At 42.9% G+C, this 26,426-nt stretch overlaps 2 protein-coding genes across 5 annotated transcripts in view; one reads left to right on the top strand and one right to left on the bottom strand.

Annotated features, from left to right (window-relative positions):
- Nucleotides 1-308: 308 nt before the first annotated feature.
- LOC129825050 (interleukin-20 receptor subunit alpha-like) lies at nt 309-5,015 on the bottom strand. Its single transcript, XM_055884772.1, has 7 exons — nt 4,807-5,015; nt 3,607-3,739; nt 3,236-3,441; nt 2,935-3,110; nt 2,575-2,719; nt 2,104-2,243; nt 309-2,001 (listed from the first exon to the last, which is right to left on the bottom strand). The coding sequence occupies exons 1-7, from the start codon at nt 4,844-4,846 to the stop codon at nt 1,081-1,083; spliced, it is 1,761 nt and encodes a 586-aa protein (XP_055740747.1). The 5' UTR covers nt 4,847-5,015; the 3' UTR covers nt 309-1,080.
- Nucleotides 5,016-5,752: 737 nt separating this feature from the next.
- Nucleotides 5,753-26,426, top strand: part of med23 (mediator complex subunit 23) — a 34,697-nt gene continuing 14,023 nt past the window's right edge. For 2 of the 4 annotated variants that reach the window (XM_055884769.1, XM_055884768.1), the window contains exons 1-18: nt 5,753-5,927; nt 6,521-6,552; nt 6,704-6,791; nt 6,909-7,033; nt 7,120-7,231; nt 13,741-13,839; nt 13,933-14,034; nt 14,153-14,222; nt 14,340-14,452; nt 14,566-14,661; nt 15,195-15,212; nt 17,700-17,900; nt 18,114-18,257; nt 18,723-18,868; nt 19,554-19,799; nt 20,721-20,863; nt 21,089-21,263; nt 22,355-22,518. In XM_055884769.1, the coding sequence (XP_055740744.1) occupies nt 5,877-5,927; nt 6,521-6,552; nt 6,704-6,791; nt 6,909-7,033; nt 7,120-7,231; nt 13,741-13,839; nt 13,933-14,034; nt 14,153-14,222; nt 14,340-14,452; nt 14,566-14,661; nt 15,195-15,212; nt 17,700-17,900; nt 18,114-18,257; nt 18,723-18,868; nt 19,554-19,799; nt 20,721-20,863; nt 21,089-21,263; nt 22,355-22,518 (2,125 nt within the window). In that variant the 5' untranslated portion in view covers nt 5,753-5,876. The remainder of the gene's footprint in view (nt 5,928-6,520; nt 6,553-6,703; nt 6,792-6,908; nt 7,034-7,119; nt 7,232-13,740; nt 13,840-13,932; nt 14,035-14,152; nt 14,223-14,339; nt 14,453-14,565; nt 14,662-15,194; nt 15,213-17,699; nt 17,901-18,113; nt 18,258-18,722; nt 18,869-19,553; nt 19,800-20,720; nt 20,864-21,088; nt 21,264-22,354; nt 22,519-26,426) is intronic. The other 2 variants (XM_055884771.1, XM_055884770.1) reach the window with 1 other exon arrangement.

The raw sequence follows: 26,426 nt of genomic DNA, 5'->3' as shown, positions 1-26,426 counted from the left end.
TGTGGGTGTTAGGGTTTGGACAAGGGGGTAACAGGGCTGGTGTGTGTGGGTAAGTAAGGGTGGCAGTAAGATTGGCAGGTTGCCCCTAGCGGTTAGAGCGTTGGGCCAGTAACCGAAAGGTCGATGGTTTGACTCCCCGAGCCGACAAGGTGAAAAATCTGCCGATGTGCTCTTGAACAAGATACAACTATGGCTGACCCTGTAAAAACAACACATTTCACTACACCTATCTGGTGTACGTGTCAATAACAAAAACACTTTTTAAGTGGGCTAAGAGGTATATAGATATTGGGGCTGAGAAAAATGGCTAATTGTTTGTTTATTTTATTATAGGCAAAGCACAGTATGTTCCCATCAGTCACAATTGTGACAAAGAATAAAACAAATATATTTTTTTACATACTTTTCAATAAAAAAACAATAAAAAACAATATGGATTACAAGTTAGGGTTACTAGTGGTATAAGATTTGCATAGTGGCGTGCCTGAGAAAAAGTGTGGGAACAAATGGGTTAACAGTGATTGCATGACATCAAAGTGTCAAAATATTTGAGGAAAAAACTAATGCATCCTTCATTTGCATAGACAGGTCAGTCCAACGATTTCCCTGAAAAGCTTTGTCTTCATAGTCAGAGGGAAGTACATATTGTACATAATGTACTCTCCAGGTGGAGGACAGTAAGCTTTCGTGTGTTATAAAACAACATGGTTAGAGACCATTACAGCCACACTCTTTCCTGGTTGTTAATCATCATGAGGTAAAGTGACATTGCATGTGCATTCAATTCAACGTTGTATGAAGCTGTACACAGAAAAAGCTACAGTATCTGGCAATATATTAATCATAATAAGTAAGTAGAAAAGTATGGATAAAAATGTACAAAGTAAACAAAACCTTTCTCAAAAATATGTTAGTTACAATCACAGTGCTAAAGCAGTTACAAAGTGTTTCGGATGAGTTTTAAAAAATTCCTTCATTTGATTTGGCAATTTTTCCACATACGGTAAACATAAACAAATTGCCGTTATGAATAGCTATACCATTCTTTAATAGCGTGTCCCCCAAAACCCAGTGTAAATGTTACTCTTCCATGTTGATCACTAAGCTCCAGTTGTTCTGTAGTTTAGTCAGATCACTCTCACCCTCACTCTCCTCTGACTGTCTCACCACCACAGAGGGTAAGATCTCCACATGCTCTAACTCCCTGTTCATCTCTCCCTCTACCTCCACCTCTGGAATAGGCTTGGAGAGCAGAGGGATCTGGAGGATCCCTGTTGTAGGGCTCCAGTCAACACAGTTACCGCCAGATCCATCCTCTTCCTCAGACTCCTGGGGAAACAGCGTATGCCTCTGGGTTCTGTACAGGTTGACCTGGGATAGCCGCAGGGGCTGAGTATCCCTCCAGTTAGACTGTGTCTGGTACTCTGAGGGGTAACTTTGGTGTTCCTCAGCCTTGTCTTCCCAAAAATCCACCTCAGGGGTCTCTCTGACTGAGAAGCGCTGCAGTGCGTAGCGACCCACCCGATCAGGCTCTTTGTAACTCATGCTCTCCTCCCCCATCTTTAGACCAGACAGCAGTGGAATTCTAAAGAGCCCGTTCTCCACAGGCCCCTGTGAACATGGCGCAGATCTCTGTGCTATGTACGTATTGACCTGGCTGAGATGCAGTGGCAGGGTTTCCTCACTGTCAGATGCCTCACTTTCCCTCATTTCTGGAATCTTTGGGGACGCTCCAATGAAGCCGTATTCTAGGGCCTCTGGTTGGGCCTCCCTGAATTCATTTTCCCATGATCCCTCCTGAGAATCCTCTCTGCCAGGGGCTTGCTGGGCAGCGTAGGGTAGTGTGGGCTCCCCCTCTGACTGGTGGATGAGGGCAAGGATAGTGTTGGGCTTTATGGCCATCATCTCCATGGGCTTGGCCATGTTGACCAGTACCACGTTCACTGTCACAGCTTGCTCAGGACAGAAGGTCCGCGGTGGGTTCTGAATGTCCGATATTTCCTGAAACAGGAATAAGGTGGTAATTGCATCTTAGTAAACTGCACTTCATAGCCATTGTTGAAGTCTTCTATTAGTCACATATAAGTCACATATAATTCTTACCAGGAAAGGGGGACTTTTCTGTTTATTACCACAGACAAAATGGTAGACAAGGCATCCGACCAGGATCAGCATGAAGAGGCAGATGACTGATGGGACAACGGCACCCAGCAACATCAGTAGCAGCTGGCCATAAAAGGGATCTGTAAAGACAGAGTGGTAAGTTAGAGATAAAATAAGACAGATCTATAAAAGCCCATAGGATAGAGCTGAGAAGACAAACTCACACTCACTCACTAGCACACGCACATACAGACACACACAAACACTCCTTGAAACATCAACATAATTCCTTCTCTAACAGGAAGAGAAAATACACCCTGGGAAAACACCTCAACTTGTCTCATTCCTCAAGTCCTCTTGATTGTTTTGTCGTGCTGTACCAAAACCTGTTGAGTAGATTTATACTGACAGATAGAAAAGAACACTGGACACTAGGTCATTGGAGCAAGATTAAATCAAGTCTTATCTTACCCTTTGAGGTTGTTAGGCACTGCCATTCAGATGCATGACAAGCTAAAAGAAGTGATAGGACCTGGGCCTTAGCAGAGAAACAATACTGGGTTTCATAGGCAAGCAGCCTATATTCAAAGGATCTGTTTTCCACAGTGAAGTGTTGCTGAAAGACAAAATGTAGACAGAAAGTTAAAATACACAATATAGAACTAACAATCATAATTAATCTGCATTTTAGCTAAATATATAATACAAAAAATATATAATTGTAGATTACAATCTATTAATGCAGCAATTTGCACTGATTAAAGTCCATGCAGACATTATTATGTCATTTAATTCTTTACACAGAGTTACAGTAACCTAAGTAACACCAACCGTTTTGTTGCTTCTGTTGTCATTCACAGACAGGTTGTAAGTCATCTGAGGGTAGAATTTCAACAAGGAGTAATCTTTTGTAATGTTCCCAGTCTTCCATCTCATTGGACCCTTCAGCTTAACGGTAACACTATTCTCCTTCACCAGAAGTTTGACAAGTGGAGGTCCAAAGGTTGCTGTTTGAGAGAGGTATAAAAATGTCCTATCATATGTGTCCTGACACATTATCTGATTGACTCTTTCACTTTGGCTCCTCTTTCATAGATAAGGAAAATGATCTTTGAACAGGATCTCAACTTACTGTCAGCTTTGGGTTCGAAACTCTTTTGTGTGAATGTCCATTTGGAGGATCCATTTTTGGCCAAAGCCTTGACTCTGGCAAAGTAGCCTTCATCCAGGTCAGTTGTCTCATTGGATAGATCACACCAGGTCTGAGGGATGTCTCTGCACTTCTTCTTCACCCTCCAGCGCACACGTCTCGCGCCACCATCCATTCGGTCACCATAGCTATGAGACAACAAATAAACACATAATGAGATGTGTCCTTAAAACCATGGATCATGGACATTTATTTACAAGTAGTTCATGGAAAGCTCAGTCTCTCGTGACAAAACCGAGTAGCTAATTTGGTTCTGGGTGCCGAGATCATGATCAAGTCTAAAGTGTCCTCACATGGCATATTCCACTGTGTAGTTGGTGTCATTTTGTGCGTCTTTCCCAGGATGCCACTTTACAATGTTCCTCAGGTTCATGGAGTTGAAGTGTACTCCTTCGGGACGCGCTACAGAGGACACGTGTGAGACCACTAGGAAAGGAGAAAGAGCAGAAAGCAGATGATCAAGGTCATTTCAAAATGACTGCTGGAGCATCACTCCTTAAACAGTAAACAGTTCTAAAATAATACAATTATATTATAGAGAAATGAAGAGAGCGATTTAGACCCTTCTTATTTTGGAGACTGAACATCATTTTTGTATAGAACAGGATGTTGCTGTGATGAAATTTGAACAATAAAAGATTTCATAAACCCTCAAAAAGACACCCTTCTTTCCCTCCGACTGCACGAGACCACATCTTTGTTTCCTGTGTGATTCAGAATACCACACAATCACGTAATTCAAGGACACCTCATGATTAGATAAAAGAAAATGAACCCTGTTCAGTGCATCATAAATGTCATTGAGCGCTGTTTTTCTGTATGCATGCCAACAACCTTTTGAAATAGCTTTGATCAATGCCTTGAGTATCAACTTATCATGAAATGTAACACATTTCTCTACCATTTCAACTCACTATCTACATCTGCTGGGTATGCTGATGGAAAATACAGTTAGAGTGAGGTTCCACATCAAGCACAAGTAAAGTGAGTGAAAACAAAAGTAAACCAAAGTAAATGCCACCCACATAATGTTGAACGTGTTTGGGTGAGTTCCAAAGTGACAAAAAATTATTACATTGGTTAAACATGCTTAAAATGACTTTTTAAGGGAGAAAGTGAGTTCCAAAGTGACAAAAAATTATTACATTGGTTAAACATGCTTAAAATGACTTTTTAAGGGAGAAAGTGAGTTCCAAAGTGACAAAAAATTATTACATTGGTTAAACATGCTTAAAATGACTTTAAGGGAGAAAGGGGGAAACAAATTGAACAATGACAGCTGAACAATGATAGCTGAACTATTCCTGTTGCGTGACAGTAGCAAATTATACATTGTAGTTGCAAAATATTGAGTATACTGTCTATAGGGCATAAAACCAAGCCAATGGTGTTCTCAAAAACATTTCCAGGTGATATGTGATAAACATGACTGCACAGCAGTAGTAAATATTTTCTTAAATTGATTATGAGCTGCAAATGAAAATTAAGCCTACCTGCGGTCCATAGAGAAATAATGTAGAGATATTTGACCATTCTTTCCCGTAGAAATGTTGGTAAATAGTTTATAACATTGTCATAACAAAAGTTTTGACACCTTTAAAAGGAGAATTGAGCTCATGGACATTTCAACCGATTGGCTAAAGTAAATTATTCAGTTCTAGGATCCCGTTCTTCCACATCGCTTCCATGTTGCTCACGCAGAGTGGTATTCTTATCTGATGTACCTTACACTGACTGGCCAGGTCACCTAGTCAAGTGATATGGGCGGAGTTATTTACTGTAAGAAATTAGGAATTCGGGACACTAGCACATGTGCACATGGGAAAATAAACTAGGCCTAGACGTTATAAAGTGTTTTTCCATATATTTTTAAACCCAGGTTTTGGGATGATAACTTCTGTGATTTGATATGATTCAATGTTTTAACATTTAAAGTATGGATATGAAAAACACTTTTCTGGTAGGGAACATCTGTCAGATTTGTGTAAAATGTTGTAATAACTTGTACGTCTGTCAGATTTGTGTAAAATGTTGTAATAACTTGTACATATTTGTTTGTTTTGGGTCACCATAGCATAGCACTTTTGACAGGCCCACAACATTCTTGAGATGGCAGTGCAGTGATTAATGTACTTGTATAGGCCACATTGCAAATATTTCCATGTTTGAAGACTTGTTTGACTGGTGTGAATAGTTTATTTAATTGTCATAGATCACCACCTTGTGGCATAAATGGCAACTCTCCACTTGAGGTTCTTGATGACGTTGACGTTTTACATTACTTAGTTTAATCTGGTCTAGACATATTAAATGTATCAAAATATCAGTATGATTAATAGTTTCATTTTAGATATGCCACAGACCATTGAAACGTAGATCACATTGTTTTATTAAACGAAATGGCACCACAGACATGGAACAATGTACTGTGCCATATCGGTTTGTTTTTAAGGCTGCACCAACTTCCGGTTAACAAACGTTAGCCGTATAGCTGTTGAACGGAGCAATGTGTCTATGTGATTTCTGACATTAATTGGTAAATTGTAGTGTTCATCGTTGAAGCATGGCGATTTCAATGGAAACCCAGCTCCAGAGTATATTCGAGGATGTAGTGGTATGTGCATTCTGTATCAGACAGCTAACTTTAGATAGCCAGCTAACGTTAGCCACTTACCTTTTGTTAGCAGCTAACGTTACTAGCTGAGCTAGCTTTTTTGCTAATTCACTTATGGCCGAATAGTTTTTGGTTAGCCACATTTTACAACAATCTCAGCATGCATTCTACTTAGCCTAATATTTTCTGCCTCATGTTGATCAAGCTAATGATATATGTCAATAGCAATGCCCTAACTTTATACAACATTTCTACTTTAGCTATATAACGTTAGCATATGACAGCAGGGGTGTAATCATTATGTGATTCTGTAGCAAAACGTTTTGCTACAGAAACCGTTTACTCCAACCCGAAAACGCAAACGAGAGGTTATATTTGACAAATTCAGGTAGGTCCCTCCCAATTTAGTTCCGTTTGCTTCCGTTTGGCTCTTAAACGGAAAACGGTTTCCGTAATGAATACACCCTTAGATCGTGCACGTTTTGTCAGGTCGTTAACCCTAAATGTGCTAGCTAGATAATTTGTCGAGTGTAACATTCTAACCATTACTCCATTGATTGTCTATTCACTGAATACATCATTTTCTTTTTCAGAAAACAGAAGTTATTGAGGAAGCCTTTGCAGGGTATGACTTCTGAAGCAGACTTGTCTGCATCCCAGTTAAAGATTAAGTGCAGTATAAAAAACACTATTCAGTGTCATACAATTTGTTATAGAGTTGTGGAGGAGTTATGTTTTCATAGTTGTCTTTAATGACTTCTCATCTGTCTTCTCAGCATGTTTATGGACACACCTGAGGATGAGAGAACAAAACTTATCAGTTGTCTAGGTGCCTTTCGTCAGTATTGGAACACTCTTCCTCCGGTGAGAGAGATGCCCAAGATTTGAGACATGCAGCATCAAACATCATCCAAACCTTATACATTGCACTTGTTTCTGTAATTCCTCAGTAGTAACAAGACAGTTTGCTGCTTTTTTCAGGATTCCCATGACCAGTGTGTGCAGTGGATTGTCAGATTCATTCATGGCCAGCACAGCCCCAAACGGATCTCTTTTCTCTACGACTGCCTCGCCATGGCAGTGGAAACCAGTCTGTTACCTCCCAGGTAAGGATGTGTTTTTCTCTGTGAGAGAATGACTAGTGTTGTGTACTGTGCTGAGGACAGACAAATTAAATGTCATGTTTTCTCAGGATGGTGTGTCAGGCTCTCATAAGCTCAGATAACCTGGAGTGGGAGCGGACACAGTTATGGGCCTTGACTTTTCGACTCATACGCAAAATCATCGGTGGTGTGGATTACAAGGTAAGAAACAATGCACTTGGGGACGCTGTTGGAAGCCAAGGATGTAGAACGCGTTTCCCTATCGCTCCTTAGTTAGTGACCAAATGTATATATTTAACCTTGCAAAATTGTACATATTGTAACGACCCTGGGTTTATACGCGTGGAAATCGACTCTGCCGCACGAGCATGCTTTTGCGGCACAGTCGATAGTGCGCCAGACTTCGGGCTAGAAGGTCAAGGGTTCTAGACCTGCTCCCTGACTTCGGGCTAGAAGGTTGAGGGTTCGAGACCTGCTCCCTGCCTGTTTCATTACATTGGTGTCAGAAATGATCGGACCTTGCATCAACGACAGTGCGTGTGTAACAGTATAACTTTAAACCCGTTCCCTCGCCCCGACCCGGGCGCGAACCAGGGAACCTCTGCACACATCAACAACAGTCACCCACGAAGCAGGGTGACTGTTGTCATCCATCGCTCCACAAAAAACGCTTTGCAAGGGGCAACACTACTTAAGTCTCAGAGCAAGTGACGTAACTGATTGAAATGCTACTAGCGCGTACCCGCTAACTAGCTAGCCATTTCACATCCGTTACACTCACCCCCCTTTCAACCTCCTCCTTTTTCCGCAGCAACCAGTGATCCGGGTCACGGCACCAGTGTAACAGTATAACTTTAAACCCGTTCCCTCGCCCCGACCCGGGCGCGAACCAGGGAACCTCTGCACACATCAACAACAGTCACCCACGAAGCAGCGTTACCCATCGCTCCACAAAAGCCGCGGCCCTTGCAAAGCAAGGGGCAACACTACTTAAGTCTCAGAGCAAGTGGCGTAACTGATTGAAATGCTACTAGCGCGTACCCGCTAACTAGCTAGCCATTTCACATCCGTTACACGTGTGCTTGGCCGGTGAGCGCGTTCCTGTAAGACGTAGAGTCGCAAGATAGCGCGAGGACGCGCTCTTTGAAAGAAGGGAGTAGTGTAACGACCCTGGGTTTATAAGCGCGGAAATCGACTCTGCCGCACGAGCATGCTTTTGCGGCACAGTCGATAGCGCGCCGGACTTCGGGCTAGAAGGTCGAGACCTGCTCCCTGCCTGTTTCATTACAATATTTTTGTTTGGCCAGGCGTCCTAGAGACACATAAACAATTCAGATCAAGTTCGAGAAATTTAAGTTTGTAATGTCGTCTACCCGGCCAAAAACGAAGTCTGGAAGAGCAGGCCGCAGCAAGCCCGCGCCTTCTCCTGAATCACCCCCGCCACTGGACGCTGCTAATGCCGGCCCCACGGAAACACTGACTGTGGAGATGCTACAATCCGTGATAGGCACCCTCAAAACCGATATTTTCGGCAAAATTGACTCTCTCTATCAATCTCAGGTCAGAGATATCAATGGTCAAAGACGAGCTTAAAAAATCTATTGAGAGTATAACGTTACAGAATAAGCTCGACGCACACGGAGTGGCCTTATCGGATTTGGAACGAGGTGCAACAGACCACAGCACTCGCATTAGCGAGCTAGAGGCTAACGTTGGCTCCCTGACAACTAAGGTGGCATACCTCGACAATAGATGCACTGATATGGAAAGTAGAATGCGGAGGAACAACATTCGTCTACTAGGAATACCGGAGGGAGTGGAGGGCCCAAGGCCCACGGAGTTCATGGCCCAGCTGCTTCAGGAGCTGCTCGGTCTGGAGGAGAAGCCACTGCTAGACCGGGCACACCGCACTCTGCGTAGCCGACCCCGGGATGGAGAACCCCCGCGACCATTTGTTATCAGGGAGCATTCCTTTCTCGATCGCAATGACATACTGAGGAGATCGGGAGAAGCATCCCTTGTTGTACCGCATGGTGTGGAAAAAATGGTTGGTTAGCTGGTATTCTTTGCAGGCTAGTTAGCAGGCCGAATGGTTTGCTAGCGAAGCCAATTTTGCTGGGTTCATCGACATTTGAATGTCATTCTCTTTTCTTTACTTTTTTTCTATTTCTAACCCAGGTTGCCGCCTCTAATATCAATATCTGGCTGTTTTCATGGTTCAGTCGTAGTTTTACCATCTGTATTGCTGTTAAACCGCTCTTAACCGAGGTTAGTTTTCCTTAGACTCTGTTGGGGACCAATCAATGTATGTTTGGCTTACTCTAGTTAAATGGTCACATCTCAGGTAGCACAGAGTAAGAGTTATCATGCTCTGCTCTAAACTTTTTTTCTATTTAGGGTTTTGCTTGCATCTCAGTTGGGGAGATGCTTCGGCAAGGGAGGGTGTGAGGGATGGGTTTTAACCTCTTTATTTGTATATAGTTTCTATTTATTTTGTGCCTCTTCATTTGTCTTTGTTTTTTAAATTTGCGCTTTTAGGTTCAACTAAGCTCTTCAGTTTACATTGTACTTTGTCCTTTACACGTCCTTTCTCTCTTAAGACATGACTCAGCCTAGTGTAGACCCATCCTGCTGGAGGGAATGGCTTTAATTTTCTCACTTGGAACTGCAGGGGCATAAAATACCCAGTTAAGCATAGTAAGGCGCTACACCGCCTTCATCAATTGAAAGCTCACATCTTTCTCCAAGAAACTTATCTGAAGGTATCACAACACTCAAGTCTTAGGTGCAGATGGGTGGGTCAGGTGTTCCATTCCTCATTTCAGAGTAAGGCAAGGGGGGTGGCTATTTTACTTCACAAATTGTTACCGTTTACATGTTCCAAATTTCCAATTCGCAGATCCCCATGGTAGATACATAATTGTCAGTGGTAGGCTGCTCAATACATAGGTACTTTTTGTTAATATTTATGCGCCTAATTGGGACAATGGTGAATTTTTCTCAAATCGGTTTTCTCTACACTCCCAGATATGTCTTCCCATATGTTGATCTTAGGTGGTGACTAACTGTTGGTTAGACCCACATTTGGATCGATCCTTCACTAAACCTACCACCTATCAACTTCCGCTAGAGTTGTCCGAACCTTTGTCTGAATTCGCAGTTTCTGATCCTTGGAGAATGTTTAATCCAGCTGGAAAAGCATACTCTTTTTCTCATCGGTTCACTACACTTTTACGCGCATAGACTACTTCCTTGTAGATGACCGGCTCCTCCATTCCATATCTTCATGTTCATATAATCCAATTGTTGTATCTGACCATGACCCTGTTACAATGGATGTAGCCTTTCAAAATGTCGACAATCTGCGACCGCCTTGGCATTTAAATACTCAACTGCTCAGCAATGAACACTTTGTCAATTTTGTTTTGGGTCAAATCAATTTTTCATGATTACAAATAGAACCCCGAACATCTCTGCATCTACTCTCAGGGAAACTTTGAAAGCTTATATCAGAGGTGGAATGATTTCCTACACTGCACATGAGAACAAACTGAAAAGTGATAGGCTATCTATGTTAACACGCTGTATTACCCAATTAGATGACATTTATGCCGTTTAGTCATCTCCGGATATGTATAAGGAGCGTTTAACTCTGCAAGCAGAATTTAACACATTATGAACAGACCAGGTTACTTAACTGCTTGTCAAGTCTAGGAGCACTTACTATGAACAAGGAGATAAAGCCAGTAAATTATTAGCTCGCAAGTTACATCAACTATCAGAATTTCAGATTCCTAAAATTCGAGCATCGCCTGGGATATCATAAGACCCCAGGGGATCAATGATGAGTTCAATAGATTTTACCAGTCTCTATATACTTCTGAAAGTAATGCGGATACATTGGAATTGGATGATTTCTTACGCTCACTTGCTATCTCTACCGTCAGCCGGGATTTGGTTAAAAAAATTAGAGCAGCCGATCACTGTTAAAGAATTGTCTAATGCTGTCAAATCCCTTCAATCTGGGAGAAGCTCAGAGCCTGACGGCTACTCAGCAGAGTTTTATAAAAAATGTATCTCCAAAATAGCCCCTATTCTAATTGCAATGTACAATGAAGCATTTGTAAATGGTTCTCTCCCACAGACTCACTCAGGCAACCATTTGTCTTATTCTTTAAAAAAAAAAAGAAGACTTTCTTGACTGTGCATCATACCGTCCAATTAGCCTGCTAAATGTTGACTATCAAATTCTAACCAAACTTTTGGCAACGCGTCTGGAAACAGTCCTCCCATCAATTATCTCACCGGATCAAACAGGATTTATTAAAAATAGACAGTCATTCTTCAAACTTCGACGATTATCTAATATAATATATAATCATGGCTTGGATAAGACTTCTGTACTCATCCCCTCAAGCCTCTGTCAGGACTAATAACACTCAATCAGACTGCTTCCCTTTGCAATGATCGACACGCCAGGGTTGACCTTTAAGTCCCTTACTGTTTGCCCTCGCCATAGAACCACTTGCAATAACACTTCGCTCCAACCCCCTCATCAAAGGTATAGTCCGATATGGACACGAACACAAACTCTCTTTATATGCAGATTATTTATTATTATACACATCCAACCTTTCTGTCTCTGTTCCTGCTTCCCTTGCCACTTTCACATCCTTTGGTCACTTATCAGGGTATAAACTGAATCACAGTAAAAGCAAATTGATGCTGCTGAATATGGCGGCAAAAAAATCCCCTTTACACAACTTGCCATTTAAAATTGCTCACAGTAGTTTTATTTATCTCGGGCTACATGTCACAATCAGATTTGAAAACCTTTTTCAAGCCAACTTTGCTCCTCTTTGAACCCGTACTAAGGACGACTTGGAACGCTGGTCTTTGCTACAACTCTCTTTAGTTTAAATAATTAATTCTATTAAAATTAATACTCTCCCTAAATTCTTCTATCAGTGCCTTCCGATTTTTCTTCCCAATACATTTTTCAAAAAGATCGACGGCCTAATACTACCCTTTTATATGGGACAAAAAGCCCCCCAGGATGCGAAAACAGCTTTTGCAGAGGCCCAAACCAGACGTCGGTCTAGCTCTACCGGATTTCAGAATCTATTATTGGGCCGCCAACCTTAGGATCATTCACTACTGGTTGCAGAGCAGAGAGATATTCTCACCCCCAATTTGGCTAGAGATGGAGGCTGCCTCGTCTATACCGGCATCATTGTCTTCCCTTGCTCACTCCTCCGTTACAGTCCCTTACTCCTCCTTCACCAAAAATATATCAAAACAACATTGAAGATCTGTAATCAATTTAGGCGCCACTTTGGGTTTCAAACAACCTCTTTGGCTCCGGTAGCCTCAAACCCAGCCCCCCCCCCCCCATCTATGGTTGATGGTGCTTTCTCAACATAGTCTGTTCTCTGTATTAAAATATTCAGAGATCTGTATATTAACAATACATTTAGTACGTTTGAACAATTATCAGCCAAATTTGGTCTCCCCAGACATCATTTTTTTAGGTTCTTACAAGATAGTTACATCCGCAGTATAGATCCAGGATTCCCCTTCCTGGTGAAACACAGTTCGACACATTTATCCCACTTTCTACTCTGAAAGGCACCTTGTCAATAATCTATAGTCAAATTTGCTCACTACAAACCATCTCATTAAACAATATTAAATCCTCATTGGAGGAGGAACTGGGTGAGGAAATATCTGATGAACTATGGGAAGGGGCACTCAAAAGGGTACATAGCTCTTTTATTTGCGCTCGACACGGCCTCATTCAATGCAAACTCATTCATAGGGCCCACTGGACCAAAGCAAAATTATCCAACATTTGCAAGGATGTGAACCCTATTTGTGTATGATGTAATCAGTCTCCTGCTAGTCATGTACACATGTTTTGGTGTTGCCCATCTCTCGTTGGTTTTTGGAAAGGCATCTTTAACACACTCTCAGAATTAAGCGGCACACAGATCGAGCCAGACCCTTTTATTGCACTATTTGTGGTTTCCTTACCCACAATACAATTGACCAAAATGAATAAGGATGAAATTGCCTTTGTCACTTTGTTAGCGAGACGATTCATTTTACTTAGATGGAAATCCTCTGCAGCCCCTTCTCATGCTCTTTAGATTAAATCTGTCTTGAATTGCATAAAGTTGGAAAAAATTAAACACACACTCAATGGGTCTGTAGACAAATTCTATGCAATGTGGGCTCCCTTCTTTTCTTATGTTAAACAAATACATTTCCCTGCAGTTCCAGAGTGATATATATTTATATATTGGTGAAGTAAGAGGCCTGGTATGTGCATACACGACATCTCGGATGTTAAGGACGGTATTATCTGTACTAGTTGACCTATAACAACTGTATCAAAATAAAAAAAAATCCTTATTTATTTTAATTTTTGTAATTCTTTTTTGGGTCTGTCTCTCTCTTTTGCTGTATTGTTGTCTTTGATGTGTTGTTTTATACTACTGCCAAATAACTTACAAGTGCAGTTATTTTCTAAATACTGGTATTGAAAATTCAAAGAAGAAACAATGCACTTGATCACAATCAACGTGACTAGAGATCGTAGGATAGCATAGAGGAAAGGAAGTCGTATACAACAGTGTAAATAGTATTATTGCATAGGATATTATCTACTAAATAACATGAATGATGTGCTTCATTGTGTTCCATCGCAGGGAGTTAGAGATCTACTGAAGGCTCTGCTGGATAAGATTCAGACCATCCCCAACACCGTTAGCTCAGCTGTGGTCCAGCAGCTGCTAGCTGCACGAGAGGTACGCCTCCTTTCCAGCCATGGGCTTTTTCACAAGAGTTTGGGGATTTCCGGTTGAATTAACCTGCTGAAATGTTTGTATATCTTCTCACAGGTGGTGGAGTACATCCTCGACAGGAACGCGTGCCTCCTGCCTGCCTACTTTGCCATTACAGAGATCAGAAAACTCTATCCCGAGGGGATGTTGTCACACTGGGTATGTTTTTAACCAGGCTATATTCATGTCATTTGTGTGGATGATGAATCGATTTGAACTGAGATACATAGCATCTGAGCTGGTCAGTCTTTCACGCTATCCTTCTCTTTTATTCTAGCTTCTGGGCAGTCTCATGTCAGATTTTGTTGACAGTTTTCGGCCCACTGCAAGAATTAACTCCATCTGTGGTAAGGCCACAATTTCTACCTAACCTGCTTGGTATTAAGCAGTTGTGAGATACAGATATTTATTTGGGAGTATTGCTCAGAGAACTTTAAGTGACCTATCATATGTTTGACCTGTAGGGAGATGCAGCCTCCTTCCAGTGGTCAACAACTCTGGAGCTATCTGCAACTCCTGGAAGCTGGACCCCACCACATTACGCTTCCCTCTCAGGGGCATGCTGCCCTTCGACAAGGTACTACTCCTAAACCTATCACATCTATCACCTCCATAGAAATCTTTTACCCAGACAGTGTGAAGCCTGTTTGTCAATGCTTTTGTCAAAGGATGTGGGTGTTTCTCCCCCAGGACCTGTTTGAACCACAGACAGGGCTGCTGCGATATGTGCTGGAGCAGCCCTACTCTCGAGACATGGTCTGCAACATGTTAGGGCTCAACAAGCAGGTACTTCTCCTCTCCTGCCCTGTCAGCTCTCCCCTTCCTCCTCTACCTTCCCCCTTGCTCTTGGTAACACAGGTACAGTACACAAGCAAGGATGCTCCAGATGACCAGCCTATCACGTGAGGTGTCTTGTACTGTATTTAGTGCATCTGATTACCTGTAGAATCCAGATGAAGGCAAACAACGATGGTTTGCATTGCTTTGTTTCTATAAGGCCAGCCTCCAATCTATTCCCTGCCAATTCAGTGCACTATGTTTACCCCCAGCCCTGCTTGGCAGCTCAAATCAACGGTGTTTCAAGTTCTGTCTGACTCTGCCCCTTTGGCCCAGGGACACACAACAATGAGTATTGGTGTAAGGGAATACACCAGTTAATATTCCCCGTCATATTCACTTGATGTGTCTCTTAGGAGTACAGCGGCTTTACTGACTGACAGGGGAACTTGGAGCTGGCCTCCTAGTCACTGTTTTGTCTTCTCCTTTTTTCTTCCTTTCTTTTTGTTCTGTCCTGTCTTGCCCATCCTCCAATGCTCTAGACCTTGAACATTGCTCAGGTATGTTCACAATCTTCCTGTTGTATTGTGACTAACCAGATACTGGACGCAGCTTCCTAGTCGCACTGATCACGTCTAGACAACCAAATAAATGAGAAATAAAGCAAAACATAGGGCTTGAAATTACCTTAGATAGAGACCGATGTCCAAGAGCATGTGAAAGAGCTGATATGACAATGCATCACATTGACAGGATGTGCAAGGGTCTACAGTTCAGCTCCCCTTGTTGGCCACGTAGTGTGGTCCGTAGACTTCGCATCTCATTGGAGTTTTAATGCTGTGGCTGTTGCTGTCTGTCAAGACATCTCTCAAAGCTGTTTTTTAAGAACATACTTTCCCACAGATGCGTTGTGTTCGGTCTTGGGTTTCAGAATTCCATCTCCCGTCCCAAGATCCTGTATACAAGTCGAAAAACACAGCAGCTTGACAATTATTTTGCTTCTCTGTCTTTCATAGATTATTCTACTTGAATTTTCAGTGTCACCTCTATACATAGCTAGACACAATTGAAACACTCTTTAACTGCCTGTACACTGTGGCAAAATTAGTTAAGCGATTTACTTAGATTCTCATTTTATGGTGGCTAACTCCACTGTCCCTTTAGTCTCCCTGCCTTAGACTATGAATTCATTTTGTTGAATTCGTTTTGCAATTCTAAGAATGTGCAGAACAGCATTGTAAAAGCTCTCGTGAGATCTAAATGGAAAAAACTTTGTATACAAAGTAGTAAAATGTGGACAAATTGTATCAATTTCCGCAAATTTGATATTATTAGGATCTACTTTGGTGTGTTATATTATTGAATACACTAGTTCCTTCCCTATTCCAATGTCCTTGAATTTAATAGCCTATATATATTATTTTTTGAATGAAACAAAAGCATGTTACAAATCATTAAACATTTACAATTTCAAACATGCAACAACATTACCAAATCAGCAAAGAGGATTGGACATTTTCTGTTTGAAACTAGAGGTGTACGTACCTGAGAATGACATGTTAATTTCAAGCCCTGATCTGCTGCATGCCGGAATGTAGTATAGTCCTGTCCGTTTTCAACTGTGGTTCGGGTGTATCTTGACGTTTGCACTGCAAGAGTTTTCCATTTGAATGTTAACACTAGATAGGCTATGTTGTTGCAAGGTAGTAGATTTAAATGCACTCCGGGAATGTCCGGAATTGACCATGTCTTTGTTCCCATAGGAGCATGATCAAATTTGTCTTTTGCCATTGAGGTTACATTATTGGATTTTGACACATCCACCACAACAGGGATGATTTGGTTCAAAAGCTACTATGAATCATGTGCTGACTGACTAATTACTTTGAGTCTGCCAAAAGTCATGGTGAAAGCAATCTTCTGATTTTGAGTTATTTTCCTAATGCAGTGGGCTGAGCCTTACTAAAATGATCCTTATTACATTTCAAAAGAATATTTACTTGGACCTATCTTTGGTCCCGGCCCTCTATCGGAACATTGTACTAAAAGGCAGCAAAAAGGCTCAAAAGAACCTACTGTATACATAATGGCTTTAACTCTTTAGATTCCATAAACCAATTCCATTGGTTGGACACTCATCAGACCAGCCTTAATCCAGTAAAGAAACCCCCATTTCAGAAGAGCATGTGTTGTACCACTGTCCCCCCCCCCCCCCCCCCCCTCATCCTTTGGAGATGATGCTTCCCTCTGCTCACAGCGTGGTGTTGAGATGAATGGCAGTGTGTTCTATACCTGCATGTCACTTTCAGGGGCAGCTGCAGTATATCAGAAAGAGAGAGTACCTTTTGTGGTTTCAGAACAAACAGACTGGGTATATCAACGCTTGTTCTCAGTCTATCACCATTGTTTTTCAGTAAACGTTTTGACCACAAGCCATTATTTATTTATTTATTTATTCAAGACTGATTGAAAATGTGCAGAGCACCACCTGTTGAGTAAATATTGTCTTAACAGGTCATTTACATTGGATAGAATACTGAAATTACTTTATCAATGATGGCAAAAGTGACCAATGTGGTGATATAGTGCAGCTACTCTGGGATCTGGGCTTTCTTTGGCAATGGTGTAGTCTTCATGTCATGCTCTGTTTTGTGTGTGTGTGTGTGTGTGTTTGAGTCAATGTGTACCCTCTGTGTGCCCGGGACAAGCTCTGTTTGTACCCAACATTTATGAGACTCCCATTTGGGCCAAGTGTCTAGAGTCAAGTTGGTGTGAGACTGTGTTTGGAGTGGAGTAAGAGGGAATGGAACTAAAATGAAGCAGTCAATGAGGCTAGTCAAGTGCCCCATTTAAAAAAAAAAAAAATGTATTTTATATTTTAACTGAACTACATTCTGAATCAACTGTGTGCTGATTTCACTTGTTTTGGTGAGGTATGGGCCAGTGCTGAATTCCCTGTATGAGGTACATTTGACTTTTTAAAAATCTTTTTTTTATTCATCCCTCTCTGACCTTTGACACCCGTCTCTCTGGGCTCTCCCCCCCAGCACAAGCAGCGCTGCCCGGTGCTCGAGGACCAGCTTGTGGACCTGGTGGTGTACGCCATGGAGCGCTCAGAGACCGAGGAGCAGTTTGACGACGGCGGCACCAGCCAGCTCCTGTGGCAGCACCTCTCCAGCCAGCTAATTTTCTTTGTACTCTTCCAGTTCGCCAGCTTCCCGCACATGGTGCTCTCGCTTCACCAGAAGGTGAGGTGGTGTTGATTTGAAACACACACACTTTTATAGAAGTGGACACAGTAATTTGTCCTATTATCGTGAATGATCTATTCTTGTTCTTGCTTCGTTTTTACTATTGGCGATTGAATTGGCTCTCTTGTTCCACACTGCTAGTCTGTGAGACAGAGAGACTGTTATATAGACCATGTCTAAAATGTCTGTCTTGTGTCTGTTGCTCCTCAGCTGGCCGGTCGAGGTCTGATCAAAGGCAGAGACCACCTCATGTGGGTCCTCCTCCAGTTCATATCTGGCAGCATTCAGAAGAACGCCCTGGCTGACTTTCTCCCTGTCATGAAGCTGTTCGATCTTCTCTACCCAGAGAAAGAGGTAGCCACTGTGTGTGTGTGTCTGTCGTTTCAGCTCCTCCATCTGTCGCGGAATCGCTGCAGGAACCAGGAGGCTCCACTCTGAGCTGCATCTGGAGCTGCTCTCTCTAAGGGGACGCAATGAAGGCATCTGCAGCCCCATCTCCCCCCAATTGACTTCCAGCCAAGTCTTCCATTAGCATGCAAATACTGGATCTGTTTACTTACGCTGCGCTAACACACAATCATGGCTTGTCCTGCTTAGCCCAGAGCTAAGTGGATATTTATTAGCTTTCTGACCAATGATGATACAGCCAATTGTGAATGAATGAGTGAAATATTTAGTGACATAATACATTTTACTAGTCAGGTGATAAAACCATTTACTTGGTGTCTACTTAATTTCGAAGATATTGATATGAATTGATGATTTATTGAAGGTTTTATTGGGATGACTAGAGACATCGTGATGTGTGTGTCTCTACAGTGCATCCCGGTGCCAGACATCAGCAAGCCCCAGTCGACCCACGCCTTCGCCATGACTTGCATCTGGATCCACTTGAACCGCAAGGCTCAGAACGACAACTCCAAGCTTCAGATTCCCATCCCCCACTCCCTCAAGCTGCACCATGAGTAAGAGAATGTCTGAATCAATCAAATGTATTTTATAAAGCCCTTTTTACATCAGCAGTTGTCACAAAGTGCTGTACAGAAACCCAGCATAAAACCCCTAACAGCAAGCAATGCAGGTGTAGAAGCACGGTGGCTAGGATAAACTTCCTAGAAAGGCAGGAACTTGGGAAGAAACCTAGAGAGGAACCAGGCTCTGAGGGGTGGCCAGTCCTCTTTTGGCTGTGCCAGGTGGAGATTATAAGAGTACATGGCCATTTAAGGCCAGAGTGTTCTTAAAGACCAGCAGGGTAAAATAACAACCGCAGTGGTCAACACCTCTGGAGTAAATGTCAGTTGGCTTTTCATAGCCGAGTATTCAGTGGTCCAGGCAGCAGGTCCCACGGGAAAAGAGAGAATGTCAAAACAGCAGCTCTACCTTTAGAGGTCAGTATGTACTTAACACCAGCTCTTGTCTGTCATGTTGTCTACTAGAACGCTCATAAGTAATCACTTAGGCAGCCAGTCTAATAGTGTTTGTAGTCAGTGGTCACCAACTTGCAATGTAACTCACAAATGCATGATTTGTGATGCCTTAATCGGCAGTTTGAGATAAAAGCAACATCTCAAATCTGGGATTCGATTGCATTTAAACTGCTTGCCTCCCTCCTATCCCCTATAATATTTTTACCTGTCCATGTGTGTTTAGGTTTCTCCAGCAGAGCCTGAGGAACAAGTCCCTGGGGATGACAGACTATAAGATCGCCCTGCTGTGTAATGCCTACTCCACGAACTCGGAGTGCTTCACTCTGCCCATGGGCGTGCTTGTGGAGACTATCTATGGCAACGGCAGCATGCGCATCACCCTGCCTGGCACCAACTGTACCGCATCAGGCTCCGTCACACCACTACCCATGAACCTCCTAGACTCCCTCACCGTCCACGCCAAGATGAGGTGGGCTATACTTACCATAGAGATACTGTATATCTCTATAGTCCCTACAAAGACTACTACTGCCCCTTTCAATGGTGCTGTCAGGATATCACCGCAACATCAACAGTAATACTTAATTTAGTTGGAGCTCTTACTAGGGGTTATTGAATTAAGAATGGAACATCCTCAGTGTGAGAGGCTTACAGGAAAACTTGAGGATGTGTCCTATGATGTTTTTAATTAAGTTTTAAAAAAAAACAGCTTGAAATGCTGTGCTAAAAATAATCTACTTTACAATGCATTATTCTAGACCCCTGCCATGTTTTTTTTAAGGACACACCATTATGCAATTTTATTCACATTTATACTGCCCTATTTAAAATGCAAGAAGGCTTGGATAATTTGTTTTTATTTAAACATATAACATTTAAACTCTAGTCATTTTCCCTCGCTCGGGTTTAGTGTAGCCCAGGGTGTATGAAATGGCTCTGTGCTAGATTACAAAGAACAGATGAGAGCGTTGCAGCGTGATGTCTTCTCCCTCTTCTGTTGATCACTGTTCTATTCTCCCTGTTGTTAGTTGCCATTTACTATCAAAAGAATGGAGAATGGAGATAATGATGAGTTTAAACAGCATCCGTCCATTTCAACCTAAAAGCAATTTTTTACCGGCGAGTGTTTTTTTTGTTTTTTTGACAAGATGTTGTCGCTAATGAAAAATCATCTGCTCTAGCGGCTTTAGTGGATTCAGTGCTTATTCATTTTACAATAAAGCCATCTCCAATTTCTGAGCCTATAATGCCTTGAACATTCAGCTATTCTCTACAAATACCAACACTTGCATAAGCAGTATTCTGACAGTTTAGTGATCAAAGCATAATATATAAGGTGAAAACTGCATACAGTGGTCAAGTCTCATTTACATTTCCCCTGTACTTCAAGCCTGATCCATAGCATCGCCACTCGGGTGATCAAGTTGGCCCACGCCAAGTCCAGCATCGCCCTGGCCCCAGCCCTGGTGGAGACCTACAGCAGACTGCTGGTCTACATGGAGATAGAATCTCTGGGCATCAAAGGATTCATCAGTAAGTCCTGCAAACTCTGAATCCCCTTACAGAGCTTATCAATCCCTGCCTGCATTTTTTCCCCGAAAGAGACCTGGTTCATGTTCCGAAAGGCACACCATAACAAAAACTTTTCTCCCTGCTGAACACGACCCTGGCCTGAGCGAGCAGCATGGCCAGATTAACTGTATTCCAAATGCATCACAGATGTTCTAACTGCAACAACATGGTGTCTTGTTTTACCAGGCCAGCTCCTGCCCAACGTGTTCAAGTCCCACGCCTGGGGCATCCTTCACACTCTGCTGGAGATGTTCAGCTACCGTATGCACCACATCCAGCCCCACTACCGCGTCCAGCTGCTCAGCCACCTGCACTCGCTGGCCGCCGTGCCCCAGACCAACCAGAACCAGCTGCACCTCTGGTCAGTAACTACAAGATCAGGCACAGTCAGACACAATTTTTAGGGTCAGGTCCTGGTTGCATAAAACAACTTAAGTCAATTTTACCCTTATCCTTTCCCTTAAAGTTTCCTTAACTTTAAGTCAGGTGCACAAAACATTTTAAGGTGAATTTCCCCGTTAAATTAAGTGAAAAGGTTAAGGGTGCCCATGAGGTCCCTGAACTGCTTCATTCAGTATGGATATCAATGTAAACAGTAATTTTGGAGGTGAAGGTTGCTTTCATCTGCTCTGGTTACAAAAGGAAAACTTCAACCAGCTAGCTACTTAGCTAAACAATGGAAGATGCACAATCCATGGCTACAAAGCTAGCTACTCTGTAAGCTAGCTTGACGTGCTAGAAAGTAGTAGAGTAATGGTTTATCATCTGAAGCAATTTGGTTATCCTGTTTTACGATCTCACAAAATAAATACGATCTCTTTGACAAGATGTTTAGTCAGTGAATCAGGCCGTCTCCGTGGTAACCAGATACTCTTTCTGCAGTACATGCTTTCAAACCACCATAAAACCCCTTGAAGTGTGCCCTTACGTAAGGGAATATTTTAGGAGCTCTATGCAATACCCTTAACCTATTTCCCTTAGGTAAGGGAACATTATAATTCCTTAAGGGAAACATTTAAGATGTTTTATGCAACCTTAATCTGACCAGGAAACACTCAACACCCTAGGTGTAGTCATATACTATAACTAGAGGCCTGAATATTTCCTGTTTAGGTCATTTGACCAGTAAAAACTCAGCACCACAGGGGTTACAGGTCCTTGAGCTCCTGCGCAGGCAGGGATGGCTCATTACAATCACAGATACATAAGACCAGAAAGGATTTAGTACTAGTCTATACTCTGTGGTCAAGCCAGTGCAAGCCAAGGTGCTATAAGAGGAATGATGTGCTATTGAGCGGACGTTATTCAATCATTGCCAATTCAATTAAAACGTTCCATATAAACATAGAAATGGGTCAGCGTTTTGAGAAGACTTAACTCTATACATAACCACGACCTTTTACTGTGAAATAAAAGTAACCTTTTTTTGTATTTCTGTTTCTGTGTCCTCAGTGTTGAGAGCACAGCGTTAAGGTTGATCACAGCGTTGGGGAGTTCCGAGGTTCAGCCTCAGTTCACCCGCTTCCTCAGTGACCCCAAAACGGTGCTGTCAGCTGAATCTGAGGAGCTCAACCGTGCCCTCATCCTGACTCTGGCCAGAGCCACCCACGTCACAGGTCTGCCTCTATCTAACTTATAGTACCAGTCAAAAGTTTGGACACTCCTACTCATTCAAGGATTTTTCTTTATTTTTACTATTTTTCTACATTGTAGAACAATAGTGAAGACAAAACTATGAAATAACACACATAGAATCATGTAATAACCCAAAAAGTGTTAAACAACTGAAAATATATTTTATATTTGAGCTTCTTCAAAGTAGCCACCCTTTGCCTTCAAATCAAATTGTGTTTGTCACATGCACCGAATACAACAGGTGTAGACATTACCGTGAAATGTATACTTTACAAGCCCTGAACCAACAGTGCAGTTCAAGAAATAGTTAAGAAAATATTTACTAAATAAACAGTAACACAGTTAGAATTACATAACAATAACGAGGCTATATACAGGGGCCACCGGTACCGAGTAAATGTGCTGGGTTATTTGTACATTTAGGTAGGGGTAAAGTGACTATGCATAGATGATAAACAGCGAGTAGCAGCAGTGTAAAAACCAAGGGGGGAGGGGTCCATGTAAATAATCCGGGTGGCCATCTGATTAATTGTTAAGCAGTCTTATAGCTTGGGGGTAGAAGCTGTTAAGGAGCCTTTTGGACCTAGACTTGGCGCTCCAGTACCGCTTGCCGTGCGATAGCAGAGAGAACAGTCTATGACTTGGCTGACTGGAGTCTTAGACAATTTTCGGGGGGGGCTTCCTCTGACACCGCTTGATATATAGGTCCTGGTTGGACTACACTCTGTAGCCCCTTACAGTCAGATACCAAGCAGTTGCCATAACAGGTGTTGATGCAACTGGTCAGGATGCTCTCGATGTTGCAGCTGTAGAACTTTTTGAGGATCTGGGCACTCATGCCAAATCTTTTCAGTCTCCTGAGGGGGAATAGGTGTTGTCGTGCCCGCTTCATGACTGTCTTAGTGTGTTTGGATGATGGTAGTTTGTTGGTGATGTGGACACCAAGGAACTTGAAACTCTCGACCCGCTCCACTACAGCTCCATCGATGTTAATGGGGGCCTGTTCGGCCCGCCTTTTCCTGTCGTCCATGATCGTCTCCTTTGTCTTGCTCACATTTAAGGGAGAGGTTGTTGGCTTGGCACCACACTGACAGGTCCTTGTCCTCCTCCCTATAGGCTGTCTCATCGTTGTCATTAATAATGGTGTTGGAGTCATGCTTGGTCACACAGTCGTGGGTGAATAGGGAGTACAGGAGGGGACTAAGCACGCACCCCTGAGGGGAACCGGTGTTGAGGATCAGCGTGGCAGATGTGTTGTTGCCTACCCGAACCACTTGGGAGCGGTCCGTCAGGAATTCCAGGGGGAGGTGTTTAGTCCCAGGGTCCTTAGCTTAGTGATGAACGTCATCATTGCGTCATCTGTGGATCTGTTGGGACGGTATGCAAATTGGAGTGGGTCTAGGATTTCTGAGATGATGGTGTTGATGTGAGCCATGACCAGCCTATCAAAGCACTTCATTGCTACTGGCGAGAGCTATGGGGCAGTAGTCATTTAGGCAGGTTACCTTCGCATTCTTGAGCACAGGGACTATGGTGGTCTGCTTGAAACATGTGGGTATTACAGACTGGGTCAGGAAGCGGTTGAAACTGTCTGTGAAGACACTTGACAGTTGGTCCGCGCATGCTCTTAGTACACGCCTTGGTAATCCGTCTGGCCCCGCGGCCTTGTAAATGTTGACCTGTTTAAAGGTCTTGCTGACATCGGCTACGGAGAGCGTGATCACACAGTCCTCCGGAACAGCTGGTGCGCTCATGAATGCTTCAGCGTTGCTTGCCTCGAAGCGAGCATAAAAGGTATTTAGCTAGTCTGGTAGGCTTGCCTCACTGGGCAGCTGGCGGCGAGGTTTCCCTTTGTAATTCTTTAATAGTTTGCCAGCCCTGCCACATCCGACATAGACAGCTTTGCACATTCTTGCATTCTCTCAACCAGCTTCATGAGGTAGTCACCTGGAATGCATTTCAATTAACAGGTCTGCCTTAAGTTAATTAGTGGAATTTATTTCCTTAATGTGTTTGTTGTGACATGGTATGGGTGGTATACAGAAGATAGCCCTATTCGGTAAAAGACCAAGTCCATATTATGGCAAGAACAGCTCATATTAGCAAAGAGAAACAACAGTCCATCATTACTTTAAGGCAAGGTCAGTCAATCCAGAAAATGTCAACTACTTTTAAAGTTTCTTAACGTGCAGTCGCAAAAACCATCAAGCGCTATGATGAAACTGGCTCTCATGAGGGAAAGGAAGACCCAGAGTTATCTCTGCTACAGAGGATAAATTCATTAGAGTTAACTATACCTCAGATTGCAGCCCAAATAAATTCTTAAATTAACAGGCACATCTCAACATCAACTGTTCAGAGGAGACTGTGTGAATCAGGCCTTCATGGTCGAATTGCTGCAAAGAAACCACTACTTAAGGACAACTATATGAAGACGCTTGGGCCAAGAAACACGAGCAATGGACATTACACTGGTGAAAATCTGTCCATTGGTTTGATGAGTCCAAATGTGAGATTTTTGGTTCCAAACACCGTGTCTTTGTGAGAAGCAGAGTAGGTGAACGGATGATCTCCTCGTGTGGTTCCCACCGTGGAGCATGGAGGAGGAGGTGTGGGGGTGCTTTGCTGATGACGCTCTCTGTGATTTATTTAGAGTTCAAGACCCACTAAACCAGCATGGCTACCACAGCATTCTGCAGCGATACGCCATCCCATCTGGTATGCACTTAGTAGGACTATCATTTGATTTTCAACAGGACAATGGCCCAAAACACACCTCTAGGCTGTGTAAGGGCTATTTCACCAAGTAGAGTGATGGAGTGCTGCATCAGATGAACTGCCCTCCACAATCACCCGACCTCAACCCAATTGAGATGGTTTGGAAGGAAAATCTACCCATGCTAGATTACGGAGACGTAATTTATAAATCAAATTGTATTGGTCACATACACATGGTTAGCAGATGTTAATGCAAGTGTAGCGAAATGCTTGGGTTTCTAATTCCAACGGTGCAGTAATAGCTAACAATTCCCCAACTACCTAATACACACGCATCTAAAGGGGTGAATGAGAATATGCACATATAAGTATATGGATGAGCGATGGCCGAGTGGCATAGGCAAGGTGCAGTAGATTGTATAAAATACAGTATATACATGTGATATGAGTAATAAAAGAATTGTTAACATTATTAAAGTGGCATTGTTTAAAGTGACTAGTGATCCATTTATTAAAGTGTCAAGTGATTGGGTCTCAATGTAGGCAGCAGCCTCTGAGTTAGTGATTGTTGTTTAGTAGTCTGATGGCCTTGAGATTGAAAAACAGCTTCTATGTCTTGGTCCCAGCTTTGATGCACCTGTACTGACCTTCCCTTCTGGGTGATAGCGGGGTGAACAGGCAGTTGATCGGGTTGTTATTGACCATGATGATCTTTTTGGCCTTCCTGTGACATCGGGTGCTGTAGGTGTCCTGGAGGGCAGGTAGTTTGCCCCCGGTGATGTGTTGTGCAGACCGCACCACCCTCTGGAGAGCCTTGCCGTTGAGGGCGGTGCAGTTGCCATACCAGGCTGTGATACAGCGCGCAGGAGGCTCTCGATTGTGCATCTGTAAAAATTTGTCAGGGTTTTGGGTGACAAGACACATTTCTTTAGCCTCCTGAGGTGGGTGGACCATTTCAGTTTGTTTGATGTGTACGCCCAAGAACTTAAAACTTTCCACCTTCTCCACTGCTGTCCCTTCGATGTGGATTGGGGGGGGGGGGGGGGGGGCTCCCTCTGCTGTTTCCTGAAGTCCACGATCATGTCCTTTGTTTTGTTGTGAGAGGTTGTTTTCCTGACACCACACTCCGAGTGCCCTCACCTTCTCCCTGTAGGCTGTCTAGTCGTTGTTG

The sequence above is a fragment of the Salvelinus fontinalis genome, chromosome 27 (genome assembly GCF_029448725.1).
Source record: "Salvelinus fontinalis isolate EN_2023a chromosome 27, ASM2944872v1, whole genome shotgun sequence".
Taxonomy (NCBI): domain Eukaryota; kingdom Metazoa; phylum Chordata; class Actinopteri; order Salmoniformes; family Salmonidae; genus Salvelinus; species Salvelinus fontinalis.
The sequence above is the reverse complement of the archived record's forward strand: the minus strand, read 5'-3'. Positions and strand labels throughout refer to the sequence as shown.